General features: G+C 37.2%; 1 protein-coding gene across 1 annotated transcript; it reads right to left on the bottom strand.

Annotated features, from left to right (window-relative positions):
- Window positions 1-196: 196 nt before the first annotated feature.
- Window positions 197-12,961, bottom strand: olfml3a (olfactomedin-like 3a). Its single transcript, XM_053483316.1, has 3 exons — window positions 12,646-12,961; window positions 7,263-7,548; window positions 197-4,378 (listed from the first exon to the last, which is right to left on the bottom strand). Exons 1-3 carry the CDS (start codon window positions 12,760-12,762, stop codon window positions 3,588-3,590), a joined length of 1,194 nt encoding a protein of 397 aa, XP_053339291.1. The 5' UTR covers window positions 12,763-12,961; the 3' UTR covers window positions 197-3,587.
- Window positions 12,962-16,186: the final 3,225 nt, after the last annotated feature.

Below are 16,186 nucleotides of genomic sequence, written 5' to 3' on the forward strand. Positions count from 1 at the left end.
ATTACTGCTATAATAACTTGGCTGTTGACTGTATTTGTCATGCATACACAAACACATTTTTATATGCGGTACTGCGGAGTCCCTTTCATGATTCTTTTCTTGGTAAAAATGCAAAGCACAGCAGTTTTTATGTACTGGGCCACTGAGGAAGACAGACGAGAAAAATGAAAAAGCTGCATGAAGACAAAGGCAAAAATAATGAAATACTTTTGTTTTATTTTGTTATGGAAGCAGGTTGCATTTCTTCTCCATCACAATCTAGCGCACAACACTTAATACAAGTAATTTAATTCAAAGCTGTTATATCATCCTCCAAGGGTGATTAAAACCATGAAATGAATGTCCGATGACATTTCATGTTAATTTGTGACAAATGTCATATCAGATAAGAGCACAAAGTGATAAAAATTATATAAATAGGAATTTAAAACATGCAATAAAGCCAAAACCATCTAATGGGGAGGGGCCAAAAGTCTATAAGTTAAAATTAGCATTTTGTAAATTTTTGTTCCATCTAGTTATTTTTCCTAATTGTTTAACCTAAAAACATGAACAAGCTCATGTTTGTCCTTTGTGATGTGGTGATTTCCAGGTTTTCATATTTTAATGCTATAACTGATGTTCTTGCTTTGTGAACGTTATGATGCTCTTTGTGTGGCAGTCTGGGAAATCCATCAGAAATATTATTGCAGTCCTGCTGACTTTTGCACATTTTGCCCTAGGACCTTCACAACATTTTGACATTAGATTACAATGAGACAAGTTATCACTCAAAAATATTCCAAAATGTCAGTCTTCAGTTTTTTCTCCCACTCAAAGCAAGTTGACAGTTGCATATGCTAATTGTCCTTGTCCCCTTCACCTTTATTCCATTAGTAGGAGATCATTTGTCTTATCTCTGTTCTCCTGTTGTTTTTCTTACTTTAAAAATGTACCATAACCACCATGTTTTCAGGAAAATTTTACTTAATAATATAATGAACTGCCAAATGTAGTACATTTTAAGAAGTACTTTTAATATTATGAAAATGTAAAAGTAATTTAAACCCACACATCATGTTCAAAACGTGCATGTAGTTGGGTATATACACTCTACTCAACAATCACTTAATTAGGTACACTGCTTGTTAGCACAAATATTCAATCAGCCAATCACATTGCCATTTAAAACTTTTCTGAAACTGCTGATCTACTGGGATTTTCATGCATAGCTGTTTCTAGGGTACCACCTCTTAGCCTAACTGAGTGTTGCTGCTGACCAAGTGCATCCCTTTATGACCAAAGGATAGCGTGCCATATCACAAAACTACAATCATCTCAAACTGGTTTCTGGAATGAGACAATCAGTTCACTGAACACAAATGGCCTCCAGAGTCACCAGATCTCAATCCACTAGAGCACATTTTGGGATGTAGTGGAACAGAAGATTTGCATCATGGATGTGCAGCCAGCAAGCCTGCAGTACCTGTGTGATGCTATCATGTAAATATGGACTGAAATCTCTAAGGAATGTTTCCACCATCTTGTCGGATCTATGCCAAGAAGAAGCAAGGCAGTCCTAAAGGCAAAAGTGGTCCAATCCAGTCCAACTAGTAAAGTTTACCTAAAACAGTGGCCAGTGAATGTACTGTATATATCCATTGTCTATAACTTTAACCCCTGTGTAGGCTCACAGGAAGCCTGATGCTTATCCAGGGAACCTTGGGGCAGCAAAATCTGACTGGAAAGAAAAATGGAAAAAGACAGCATACAGGTGTAGGTTAGTAGAGACAGTTCAAAGTTCACTGAAATGTTCAGTACAAGCAGACTAAGAGCGCAGGACTTTATGATTGTGGTTACAGCAGCAGCTCTTTAGTATAAATTTGCAGCATCCCAGTGAGATTACTTAGTTAAACAAGGTGGGTTCAAATAGTTTTTTCTGAAGGAAATATCTCATGTAGACGTATTCCGAGCAGCAAACTTTTGTTTTGCTTTGATACTCATTAACGTAGTAATGAAATCATCCATGCAGTTGTTATCTATACCGCTTATCCTGTGTAGAGTTATGGGTGACCTGGAGCCTGCTGTATTCCAGAGTGGGATTCTAGCTGATTGCAGGGCATGAGCACACATACTGTAACCACACACCCAGTCATACGGCATATGGGCAACTTGGAAATGCCAATCAGCATACACCTCGACTTTGGATTGTGGGAGGAAACTGAAGTGCCCAAAGGGAGCAGCAAACTTGATACTACTGAACACGATTTGTACCTTTAACAGTTAAAAAAAATCTCAATTTTAAGGCGCTATCACATGCATTCCCACCTGCAACCCCTACTCTTCAATGTTGTGAGGCCAAAAACAATAAATTAATTTATTTATGTATGTATAGCGGTGTGGGGCAAAATGTATATACTGAACATGCCAATTGTGAGGAGACCGTTTATTAGATTTTTTTTTTTCAGGCTGCCACATTTCTGTTGTACACTATAACATAGAATCACATTAAGTTCAGTGCTCTATAGACATTCTTATTTGCTTTAAAATCTTGACATTAGGGTGTAGAACACATGGGAACAGCATTAGATTGGATTAGACACTTCCTCTTGGATGTCACATCGCCGTGCTGTGGTGTGTTTTAAATCAAGAGGCGCTCGAGGAGGATTATGGTGGACTTAACATCTGTGAAAGAGCTGCTAGTGATAAATGCACATGGACTGTGCAACTCCCTAGAAACGATGAGCATTACTCTCATTCCCTGACTGTTCACTGCAGTTCCTGAAAACCAGATATCACCATTTGAAAGTAGATACTTAATAGAAGATCATACAGTACACTACACTTGTTGAGGTTTACATGTTTCTATGTAATGAAATAGATTAAATATTTTGGTGAATAACTGCAGGTGACCATCTGATGACTTGACAACCTGATGTACTGCTTTGACTCCTACCTGTACCAACCTTGTTTATGATGTCCTCAGGCCCCAACACTATAGACACGGTCTGTTTCTGGTGTAGGTGGAATCTGTATAACGACTTCAAGTAACTTTGTTCTGTGTAATTTAAGAACCTTTGTTCCTCTCCTTTGTGAATTTAACGACTTTCCAATTTTATATTGCTAATTTGTACTTGTAAGAAAACTGTTGAACAACTGTACTTGTATTTCAAACAAGCAGAAATAAAGTTGTCAAATGAGTCATTTAATTTCTTCTGATTCTTTGTTTTTTATCACAGATTAATTCTCAGAGACGAGCACAAATAGTCACATCATTATAAAGTGGCACCAAAGCCAATAAGAATTGTTTTCTTGATTTATTGTTTTAGCAGCTGATCTGATCTCATGAATACTTTCCTTGAATGTTATATTAAGAAATAATGTTTTGATGGATTTCATACGATTTAACATACTTGAACAAATGCTTTAAAAACTGTGACACAATAATGAACTATGACATATTGCCTTGTACTAATGTATTTTTTTTTATATTTACCTTTATAAAAATGTGCGAGTTATTTTAAAGTTCTGAGTGTGTGTTAATAATAATGTACTGTACAATCTTTCCAGTCAGGTGTTTGTTTTTTGTAGTCTCTTTGCATGAGCAGTTATTCCTCCGGAGGTGGCATTATGGTCCACAGCTTCTTCTTCAGGGACATCCTGTAGAGAATCTGGTAACCATCATCCCAAGCATACACCTGCTTCTCAACAGGATTATACTTCAGACTGGAGTGAGCAGCAAAGCGCCTAGGGAAGTAGATAAGTGGGGCTTCTTCAGGGGTCACCATGTCATTAACATCAAATACACACTGGACTTTAGAGCGGCTGGGGGGTCTAGTGTTGTAGACGACATACAGGGTGCCACAAAGAAAAAATGCTGCTTCAGCGTTGTTTCTGGTACATGCTGTGTCCCACATCTGCTCGATGTCCAGTGTGTCAGCGTCCATCTTGGCCAGGTTAATGGTGTCCCCAACAGTGTATAAAGCCCAGAGTCCCTCATCGTCTGCAATAAGGTCGACTATGGTTTCTGGGTTGAAGCTGAACACTGACAACTGGTCCTGTACTGGAAGTACTGCACTATCCACCAACGTTCTATTCTCCAGATGAAACTTAATCACCTGCAACTCAGATCTTTCAGTTACATAGTAAAGGAAGCCATCATAGACAGCATGGCCCGTACCATTCCATGTAGAAGGGAGGATAATCTGCTGGCCTTTGGACAAGCCAGATGATGCAGAAAGCTCTTTTACTGACTTGAACTCATACAGAGTGTCCTCATACGTTCCATTAAAGACGTAGACCTTAGCTGTCCTGGCATCTTTAGTCCAGACCCCTTTGGTGCTGCCCAGTCTTTTCAGGATCTTCATAGCTCGGATATGTGACACAATGTCGGTGCAAACTGTGGAGAAATAAATTCATCATCAATTTTCAGTGGCAAGCTTGCAAGCAAATACACTAATGGAAAACTGTGATCAGATATAAATGCATTTAGTTGCATTAACTTAACATTAATGCAACTTAATAAACTTAACATTTAGTTTTCTTACTAGGGTCGTAATTAACCTTTTAGCGAATGATTGTGTAAAACCGATTGAAATCAGCATTACAACTAGAGCTTACTTGCTTTACTGTACATATATTCCTGAGTCCTCCAGTAAAGTACTGTATAAACTAATTTTAAACAGTTGTTATTTAAAAAAAGAAGGATTAATAGCCTAATTTAAAATGTTTCAGTTTTTTATAGTAGGCATGGATTCTTTTTAATCACCAAGGTGTTGCAAATTTACAAAGAACAAAAAATGCATGAAACATGAGAAATCAGTAGATTATATAAGGATAAAGTTTGTCTTAAAACGACTCCAGCATGTTATAATTCACTGTTATTTTAGCAGTGAAAGAATGAAGTAATCCCAGTAAAAATCTTCAGTTTAGATTTTCTATTTAATATCTATCGGTGCAAATATTTTGTTAACGCTAAGTGAGTAGTTTATTAGTAGCTTATTTTAAAATGCATTATTAAATCCGGCACATATCTGTTCATAACATCGCTTTTACTTAACATTTTGATATTACTTATGGTGCAGGTTAAACTTCCAGCAGATATCTACAGTAAGTTCTGCAAAAGTTTCTAAAAATTCTGTCCAGCAGTCGATTTAAGACGTACAGTTTGGCACATCAAACCTTCCGGTTTGTATTATGGCAAATAACTGCTCATAACCTCAATTTTAACTTTCACATGATTTAATTTATGGCACAGGCTTAACAGCATATCAAATGTAATGAACTTATTCATAAGAGACTTATTGAAAGAACATGTTCTGACCAATGAACAGACAAAACCTTTTCTTTTATTTATATTTCTTTTATAACATTATATAAGATTATGTATAGTACTTTACTGCATAGCAAAAAAAAAAGTCTCACACTCTGTGATTTCACTTTTTCACCTTTAGCTTTGATTACAGCGCTCAATGTTGTTCAAATTATTCACTAAGTGTTTAAATAATCTCTATTCATGTTATTTTATGACCACATTTCTTAATTTCACAAGAATTCAATAATGTTGGTGGTTCAGCCATAACCTTCTAGGTTAAGATAATGTGATGAAGTCTGTGATGTGATGAGCCTACCTGTCTATTTAATATTTTAATATATATTTTTTCTTTTAAGGCACCAGTGGCACACATTTAGCCTGAGGAAATGAAACTTGGAGCCAAAATCAATAAAACGCACAAAAATATAAAACTTAACTTCCTGAAACTATTTTACTCAGAACTACTGAGAAAGAACAAGATGTTCACCGAATGGAAATGAGGCCAAGATGAAAGTGGCCTAGATGAAGCGCTGAAATTATCATAATAGGACTGTATCCACTATTCAATGGCAAGACTTCTCCACTTTCCCACTGTACTTTGCTCATAGATATAAAAAATAAGATTACAAGATAAGAAAAGGTCACTTCAGAGAACAGCTTATACACTTCCCCAAAATTATAAAGGCTTCAGCTGTTACAAAGGTGTCATTTAAGGTGATTTGTGACAGTTATGAGCAGAAAAGCGAGGCACATTTTAAGGAAATAGTCAGGCTCAACTGCAGGTAATCCTCTCTGTTTTGGCCTAAAATCGATAAGACTTTGCAGTGTAGAGGGACATAACATCCATCAGCAGCTGGAATGATCCAGTCCTCAGGGCATGATAAAGGACTTTGTTAATATGTGCTGAGTTTGAACGAAACCTCATCTGAACCTGTGCACCAGCCAGCGGCGCTCAAAGCCATGATCGAGTTCCTCAAAATAACCAACATGCCAGAACAAACAAATACACACAGATACAAATGGACACCAGGCCTTATGAAATTGGGTAATGAATAATAATTAGTACAGGAAATACCAAAATGAGCCTGGATTTGTTCTTTTGTTCTCTATTTAAACATTTTGAAAGCTGTTAATGTCAAATTATCCAGAACGCAAACATATGGAAACTGAAAAATTTTCCCCTACTGTACAGTATGTACAGTAACAAACCATCAACCTGGCTTAGTAAGCCTGGATGCTTTATGGGCAATGAGTAAAATTTTAAACATTTGATTTATCTCCTGATATAAAATAATGGTCTAGTTTGATCCAAATTGCTTAAAAAAATAAACTTTGTATAAAGGATTTATGGCAAAATGAGGAAACCATGTGAACTAAGAAGATTCTTTAGACTTTCAGTTTCCCTAAATCAGGGGTTGTCACCTGGTGAATACTGGCCTGGATGCAGGCCCAGCAAAGTACTTCAGCAGATTGACTGAAAAACTTGAACATACCGTAGCAGAACTGATTAATGTAAGTAAAAAATAAACAAATACAAAGATTATAAAGGGAAACACACTGAAATTGTATATGCAGCTCAATTGTCACCCATTTTAGTTGAATAAAGCACTTTTCTAATTTTTATGTTTTTTATGATTACACTGATGACCAGTTATATGATTGTCTGAATAAGGTTGTATGAGTATGTAATGCAAGAAAGGAAGGAAAACTGTATAAAAACAATAAATAATGATCATAATAACAATATTAATAAACGTAATACAACATATGCCTTCGATTCCAATACAGAAACTCCTGGCTTCTCAATATAGTGTTTTTGCGCAGAGAATTCAATCAACACCAGTGCATAATTGAATGAGTAGCTAATGATCATCAAGGTTTTTGTTTTAATACAGCATTATGAATGACTGAGGTACAGGGTACACTTTCAAAGAATCCCCTTAACCCCCTGACATTTTCAGTGGCTTACCTGAAACCTCAAAGAACTCATCCTTCTTCTTCCTCTCCTTTGTCACCGGCCTTTGTTCAACCATTTTGTCCGCTGCTTTAACACAAGGTTTGGGTGGGTTTTTGGTTTCGATGTAGTCCATTTCACGCTCCACTCGGTCCACCCGCACCCCAGCTCCCTCCAGGTCTCCCCGGAGACTCTCATGCTCCTTGCCCAGTTTCTCCAGCAGATCTGCAGCCTGATGCCTAAAATTCTTCAGGTCAGTGTTGTAACGGTTGTTCTGCTCTTGCCATAATGTGATACGTTCCTGGATACAAATAAACACAAAATGTTGTTGGTTTTTATGGCTATAAAAGACATATAAGTCAAAATATGTGACCTATTTTTAAGACAAATATTACTGTACTGTATGTCTAGTCTTTTATTTATGAACAAGCGTTAGTACATAATACATGGATGGGATAAGAGTTGGTAGAAATAGTTAAAAGGTTAAAATTAAAGGTTAATAAGCTGATCAGCTTAAATGTAATCAGAGATATTAACATTTCAGGTTGAAGCCCACGTACATGTCCACCTGTCTGTGATGTAATCCGGCACATAACTGCTCGTAATGTGCCTTCTACCCAACATTTAGATTTTATTCGTGGTGCAGAACTAACACCAGGCAAATACCAGCGCTATTGGTACACCGGTACCAAGGACTGGCAAAGTTTCATTAAATTCTGTCTAGCCAGTTTACTGTGATGCGGTGACAAAATAGGCTGGACAGACATACAGACATACAGACATACAGACAGATTTTTTTCTGAGCCTGGTTATTTGCATATGAAACATAAAGATATAATTGAAAAAGTGAGTTCTGACCTATGTACAGACAAAACCTTTCCTTCTTTTAAGGATTAGGATTCAAGTTGTGGTGTTTGGTCAAATGTCAAAGGTCAATGTGCAGTTGAAAAGAAAGACTTTTCTTTTGACTTTTGAAATTCACCTACTACATTTTCAGTCACTACCTGTACATCTGCTACTATGCACACAAGTTTATAATGTAAAATCAAGCTGGCTAGTTAGTATCAAAGTTATTATCATGTGTAACGGGTTCGACGCATGGGCGGCACCACAAACACACCACAATCAAAAAAATTTATGGACGGAGGATGGAAAGAACGGAAAGGAAAGTAGTCAAGGAGGTGTGTGCATGTGCAGGACTAGTGGCAGTGCCCATCTGCCATGCAGGCACAGGCTGGTGAGAGACTGCAGTGAGGAAGGACCAGGCAGAGTGGGTGCAGCAGCAGCTCCTGCATCTCCATGAGCACTCTTTTCCCCGTTTTTCCCTTCCAATGTCTCTATGGCGATCCTTCACACTTTAATTAAATGACTGCTTTCAGTTTCATTTCTTTAAATTCCCTGGGGCTCATTTCGTCCGCCCGCTCACATGCCACTCTTCCGCATTTTGAGCATTCGTTGCACAACTCTACTCTGTGGATCTCCAGCGCCAGACCAGACCCCGAGCTACGATCTCCATCTGGTTTTTATAACACACTGAGAAGCCTGCGATTAGGCCCATTAGGCCTATCAGCACTGATAACTTCACAGCCGTGCTCATTTCCAGCAGCCCTGCCCCTTCGCACACCTGCAGAAGGGGAGGCTGCCTATTTAGTGAGCCTGCAAAGTGAGCGAGGAGAAATAACAGATTGAGGCACACTCCCATCACTGGTGCACACTGCGACACATGCTAACTAACATTGGAGAGATTAGGATTAAATCTTGTTGTTACTGTTGTTACTTTACATGATTTTTTTTTTACATAGGTGTCTTGAAACAAGATCAGAAATAGCTTTATTGCCTAGAACGTTTGCACATACCAGGAATTTGTTTTGGTGACAGAAGAATTCTAGAGATGACAATAATACACAAAAAATAAATAAATAAAAAAAATAAAATGAACAACTAGGCGGCACATAGCATAAGTGGTTAGCACTGTTGCTTGCCTCCAACTGTTACTTGTTTTCCTGCCTCCAGGGTCTCAGGATCTGTGTGCATGGAGTTTGCATGTTCTCCCCATGCTTGGTGGCTTTCTCCAGGCACTCCAGTTTCCTCCGACAATCCAAAGGCATGCAGATTAAGCTAACTGGTTTAACATAACCAAATTGCCCACAGTGTGTAAATTTGCATGTGAGTGTGCCCTGTGATGGATTGGCACCCTGTCCAGGGTGTACCCCGCCTTATACCCCACTCACAAGTCTCCTGGGATAGACTCCAGCCCCCCCATGACCCTGAATACAGGATAAAGTGGTATAGACAATGAGTGAGTGAGTAAGAATACAATTAACTAGAAATGGAATAAGATTATCAAATAAATATTAGTGGTATGCACAATATTGTACATATTAATATTGCACATTTTTATTGTTTACAGTGGGGAGATCACCTAACTGTTTATTGGGTGTATTTAATTCTTCTTGTGCTTGGCTGTCCTGGTGTTCAGTGCTCTGTAGTGCCGACCAGATGGCAAAAGTTCAACAAGAAGATGGTTTGGATTTAAGATTTTTCTCAAAGTTATTTTCTGAGCCCTTTTCTTAACTCTGGCTATATACAGTTCTTGAAGGGTGAGCAGCGGAGCACAGATAATCCTTTCATCAGTCTGAACCGTCCTTTGTAGTCTTCTGATGTCTGATTTTGTATGATTTGCCATCACTATCTAACATCAACGTGATAGTAGAGGTAAATGTAATTTTATTGGTGAGTCATTCTTGTACTTTTCTTTTCAAATGTAAACAAATGTAAGCTTTTTTCACTTTTCTACTTTGACCTAATTTAAAACTGTACTTAAAAAGCAAAAACACCTTTGATGCTAACATGTATTTCTTTTAATCAAAATAATTATTAGATTTTCTCTGTTTTTTGCGCTTTTTTACTGTTGGTTAGCTTACCTCCCAAAAAAACGTATCATCCATATAATTTCAAAATTGTTTGTTCACACATCCATTGACATGCTCAAGCTGCTTAATTATTAATCACACACATCTCACACAAACGCCTCATATATTCAGACAGTAAACACTCATTCAGGGTGGATTGTTCTCTTAAAGCTTGCCTTGTTATATTGATTGCTTTTCTGAGTTTAATCTTTGTCTCCTTTCCTGGTTCCTGATTACGGTCATTGTCTGCCATGATCTGTTTGTTCACCTAAACCATGGCAGTTAAAAATACAACTTTACCTTGCATTTTGGATTAGTCTGCCACTTTTACAAATAAAGCCTTTCAGCCTGCACCTGTAACAATTTCTGCTGTATAACACAAAGTGCATTTATCTACACATCTTGTGTGTGTGTGTGTATTTGTACTGTTTGTACTGAATCTATTATACCTAAGCAATGTGTTACTGTACAAACAGTATCAAGATGTCATCGATTGCATAATAAGATTTTATTATGCAATTGATAACATCTTAATACGTACAGTAACACATTGCTTAGGTATAATAGCTTCAGTGTCAAGCTATTCATAGCAATTAAATTTAAACCATCTAAATGCACAACCGGCTATCGCTAAAAGTGATTATTCCCATAATTCGTTAATTTTACAAATGGTTCCATTTACACCATGGTGCAAATAGGTATATATAATTCAGTGGTATAGAGAATTTCTAAACACAATCCAAAAGGTTCTTTTTGTAGAATATATAATCATGCCTATTAAACTGTTAAATCATTTGATGTACAGTATCTTTGCCTTTTTTATCTTCTTAAATTTGCCCATCATTTGAAAGAAATACAAAGGTAATATTACATCCTCTGAGAGAGAGATAGTGAAAAATAATACAAGCAGTTAAGCAAACACCAGAGAAAGGATGCTTAGTCTTTTAAGTCAATCAGTATTTATAGTCCTTAATATTGTCACATTAGAAGATAAAGCCTCGTATTAAAGCGATATAACTACACAAAATAAAATAAGATAATATCAGGTTTCTGTTGGTGTATATAAACCAATATTGATATTCAAGAGTCAGTACCATTAATAGTACAGTATGTGCAGTTATGGTGTGCATACCATAATTTGCAAGGTTGGGGAATAAATAATGCATAAGAAGGTTGAGTATGTTCAATTCCACTGATAACAAATATGCTGAGGATCGCACATGTGTCTGGTGTGTAATGGGATTTTGCTTGTCGATGCAGCACTGCACAGCACCGTTGGTCAATGACATATTGTTAAACTGCTATTGTGTAGAGTCCCCAATTAGTTGGTTTTCGAAGTGTTTATAAGGTCTTAAACCAGTCTTTTGACGCTTTCATACAATCACTTAAGTGTCACATGCATAAATCACCTTTACTTTTACCATTATTCCTATTTAACTTAAAGCATTGTTATGTTACTCTCCAAAATATTTGCCATAACCAATGTCTTTGGAATATATCTTCAACAAATTTAATTTAACACCAGTTTTTACAGTTATTTTCCAACTGCATGTTAATCTTTTTTAAAGATAGCAAGTAAAATATTTTATGCTTTAACTACTCAGTGTGTCATATAACATAAAGTATTCCTTAGTTTTCAAGATAAGATACAGCATATATATATATATATATATATATAGAATTAAATATAATCTCTTGCTTTAGATACTTATTCCTTGTTCTTGGGATCGTTGTTTAATACAAACGTACTATAATGATAATATAAAGATTGATTAAAAGAAAGTTTTGGTTAAAACAGAATCTGGAATGTATGTATTGTACTCCTGAGAAGGGTTCAAATCAATTAAGGACTTGTGAAGAAATTTTATAGTAAATGAAGGGGTAAAATTGATTGATATTGACAGAAGACTTTAACAACCATACAGTGATGAAGCTCTTCACTACAGTAAAACATTTAAATGGCGTTTTAAAGAAGACCGTAAACAATTTTTGGGCCGTTAAAAGAGTTCCAGGGATGCCAGCGTTTCAGACCTGAAGCAGGAGGTCTAATCAGGGTCCAAGCTTTCTTTCTACCTAGTGTATTAATGTAGCAGGGGATTAAATAGATAAATATATATTTCTTCTGTGTTCTGTTATTCTGCACAATCAAAAGTACTGGTTTGATTCGAACACCTCTCATATTTCATAATTTTATCCTGAACACATGAAGCTCGCATGATGATTTAAGGATATGCTAAAAGTCGTCATCCTGATTATTCTTGGCTACTCTTTTTAAGCGGCTCGCTGTAGTCATTTTGCTCACTGCCTCACCGATAAGTTGTGAAAGAATAGAAAATAAATTTAAGCCATTGCAAACCAAATAGATTTTAGGAAAGTGAACTTGGCTGAAAGATTAATGCCATTACCATATATGGTAAAGATAAAAGCTTCATTTTGATATTTTGAGTTTAATCTGGTAGGATCTAACAAATACTGTATACTCTTACCTCCAAAACAGCCATTCGGCTTTCCAGGTAGTTCATCAGGTTTTGGTAGTGGTATTGGGCCTGAGAGAGCTGAGCAAGCACGCTGAGGAGAATAGAAAAGAAGTAGCCTACTTTCATGGTGAGTTCAGATGTCGGACACTTTGAACTTTTCTTCAAGCTGCACCAGGACACTGAAAAAACCGTCTGCGCTACTCAAGCAGTCTGCCTTGGGCACAAACTCGGAGATGTGTCTTCGGAAAATGTGATCAAAGAAGTGACCATGAACAGGAACGACTGCTGGGGTTTCAAATTCTCTGGCTCTCTCCTCTAGTTGGAATGTTTTCCTAAACGCTGAAGGAGGAGCCTTGAGTCTACGGCCTCGAACTGTCCTCTGTACTAAAGCTGGGTTTCAAATATTAACCCTATCTGGGGTTTTTACCATTAAAAAAACACAAACATGCCAATTAAAGAGTAAACATACATTTAACTAAAAGATGTCAATTATGTGGAACTAAACTGCCTTTTATCACCATGTGATCAACTTATTTATCTATTTATTCATTTAGGTAATATAGGCAAATAGGTAAATTGTTATTTTCAATGTGGATGGTGCTTTTTTTCTTAACTTTAGAAAGACCTTCAAGAAATAAAAGAAAAGAAAAAAATGGTTTTGTTTTGGGGGGGGGGGGTGGCAGTAATTTTACTTTTCTAAAATTCTATAACATTTTCACAAAATAATTTTATACTTGTAATAATGCAGCTTGTAAGCAGAACCTCTGATACATGCGCCAAAAAAGCATGTGTTTTTGTCTGTAAAATTATCACACCAAAGTCCTTAATCACATTTTTGCCATTGGGATCTCTCCTACAGTAAATATTAAATATTAATGATCATAAAGGTATAATCGTGTCTTTTCACTGCATTTTATTTGCTATAATTCATTATTCAAGTCAGGAAGTCTGTTGTATGAAGAGTTCTGGAGTGGCAGAGTAATATGTTAGAGTGGTGCAGGACATGCATGAGAGCTGTAAGACAGTGGTGAGATATGCTGTAGGTGTGACAGAAGAGTTCAAGGTGGAGGTGCATCAAGGATCGGCTCTAAGCCCCTTTTTGTTTGCTCTGGTGATGGACAGGATGACAGATGAGGTTAGACAGGAATCTCCATGGACTATGATGTTTGCAGATGACATTGTGCTTTGTAGCAAAAGCAGGGAACAGGTAGAGGAAAATTTGGAGAGGTGGAGGGACGCTCTGAAAAGCAGATGAATGAAGGTTAGCAGCAGCAAGACGGAAGAAATGTGTGTGAATGAGAGAGACCCAAGTGGAACGGTGAGGCTACAGGGAGCAGAGGTAAAGAAGGTGCAGGACTTTAAGTACTTAGCATCAATGGTCCAGAGAGTGTGGAAAGGAGGTCAAGAGGCGGGTGGAGAAAAGTGTCAGGTGAATTGTGCGATTAAAGAGTATCAGCGAGAATGAAAGGAAAAGTGTACAGGACTGTGATGGGATCAGCGATGCTCTACGGCTTAGAGACAGTGGCACTGAAAGAAAAGACAGGAGGCAGAGTTGGAGGTAGCAGAGCTGAAGATGTTAAGGTTCTCTTTGGGAGTGACGAGGATGGATAGGATTAAGAATGAGTTTATCAGAGGGACAACCCATGTTAAATGTTTTGAAGATAAAGTCAGAGAGGCCAGATTGAGGTGGTTTGGAGATGTTCAGAGGAGAGATTGTGAATATATTGGTAGAAGTATGCTGAGGTTGGAACTGCCAGGCAGGAGGTCTAGAGGAAGACCAAAGAGGAGATTTATGGATGCAGTGAGAGAGGACATGAAGTTAGTTGGTGTGAGAGAAGAGGATGCAGAGGATAGGGTTAGATGAAGGCAGATGGTTCGATGTGGCGACCCCTGAAAGAGAACAGCCAAAAGAGAAAGAAGAAGATGATTATTGAAGTCAGGGTAATCTATCCTAAAAATATCCTAAAGCATATACTGTACAACTCATACTGTATATCCAATTACTTCACTAAGACAGAAGTACAGCAGATATGTGCCACCTACACTAAATCTGATTTATTAAAGAGCATATTGGCTGTTTGTATGTTAAATGGTAACAAAACTAGCCTACACCTCAACGAATCAAAGAGCAGATCATCTTGAAAAAAAAGAAAAAGGAATAAACAAATCTCGATTATTCAAAGGATGCAGAATTAATCCTAGAGACAACCTCTAAAAATAAGTAAAAATAAAGAAACAAAGAGTAATCTAAACAATAAGAATTAGATTTATTGGCCAAGTATGTTAACATACACAGTTAATTTGGTTCTGGCTGTGACTCTTATTAAATACACACATAAATACAGATGACATACATGTTATTTACAGATAGCCTGCAGTACACAGGAAATACATAACATATTATCATTATACATTATATAAAGACAATATACAGTACAAAGTACATAAACAGATAGACAATATGAATCAAGTATGCATGTGTGTGATACCTCAAACAGCAGGAATGAGTGTCATGTACAGTATTATGCGCCACCCAGTTTTTTGTTTGTTAAGCCACACAGGGACCTATGAATCTTTTAAGCATGAAAATATCTAACTTAAGAATGAGAAACCAGTAAGAAACAGGTGCAGAGGAGGAACAGATGATCAGGCCGGTGTATATTAGTATACTGATGAATGCTGAGTGGGTGGAATTGATAAGAGGGGAAATGAGGTTGCTGCTGAGGTTGTTACATAACCAACCAATATTTAAATTGTATCTTTAGGACATTTGGAGATGGATTTGATTTTTGCAGCAAGGTAGCTGTGCCCCTTCATGGTCCTGGTTTGTTTCCCGCCTTCCTGTGCTTGGTGAGTTTCCTCCAGATACTGTTTGGAAATTGTTTTTTTCCCACAGTTGGATTTAATTTGATTTGATTTTATTTGATTTGATTTGAAGAAAGAAAAAAAGGCTTTTGAGACTTTTGCACAGTACTATATGTGCCTGAACAGTCAAGGTGTTGCAGAATGTAGTGCACAACCTTGTACACAGTGTCATCCACTGTTGGCTGGTATGCAAACTGAAGGGGATCCAACAGTGTTGCTGTCCTGTGGTGCTCTGCATGTGGCCCAATACCAGTCTTTTGAAGAACTTCATGACCACAGATGTCAGAGCCACAGGATTGTAGTCATTTAGTCCTGTCCAATAAAAATCATTAACAATATATGTGTGCTCATCATCATATAGATTGTATTATATAACAGATAGCATTCATTATACAGTAAAAACCTTTGCACCGGCTCCGTATTGTACAGTAGTTGTGCTATCAGCCAATCATGTGGCAGCAGCCCAGATTACAAAAGCATGCAGATACAAAAGCTTTAGGTTCAGTTACTTTTTTAATGAACTGGTTTGAGTATTTTAGAAACTGCTGTGATTTCCACATTAGCTGTTAGAGTTTGGACAGGTTGAGTGTCAGGTCTGGAAGTAGAAATTGCTTGTTTATAAGAGAGAAAAATCTAAGGAAAATGGCCAGGCAGGTTTAAACTGATAGGAAGGCAACAATAACTT

Source organism: Clarias gariepinus, chromosome 22, assembly GCF_024256425.1.
Source record: "Clarias gariepinus isolate MV-2021 ecotype Netherlands chromosome 22, CGAR_prim_01v2, whole genome shotgun sequence".
Taxonomy (NCBI): domain Eukaryota; kingdom Metazoa; phylum Chordata; class Actinopteri; order Siluriformes; family Clariidae; genus Clarias; species Clarias gariepinus.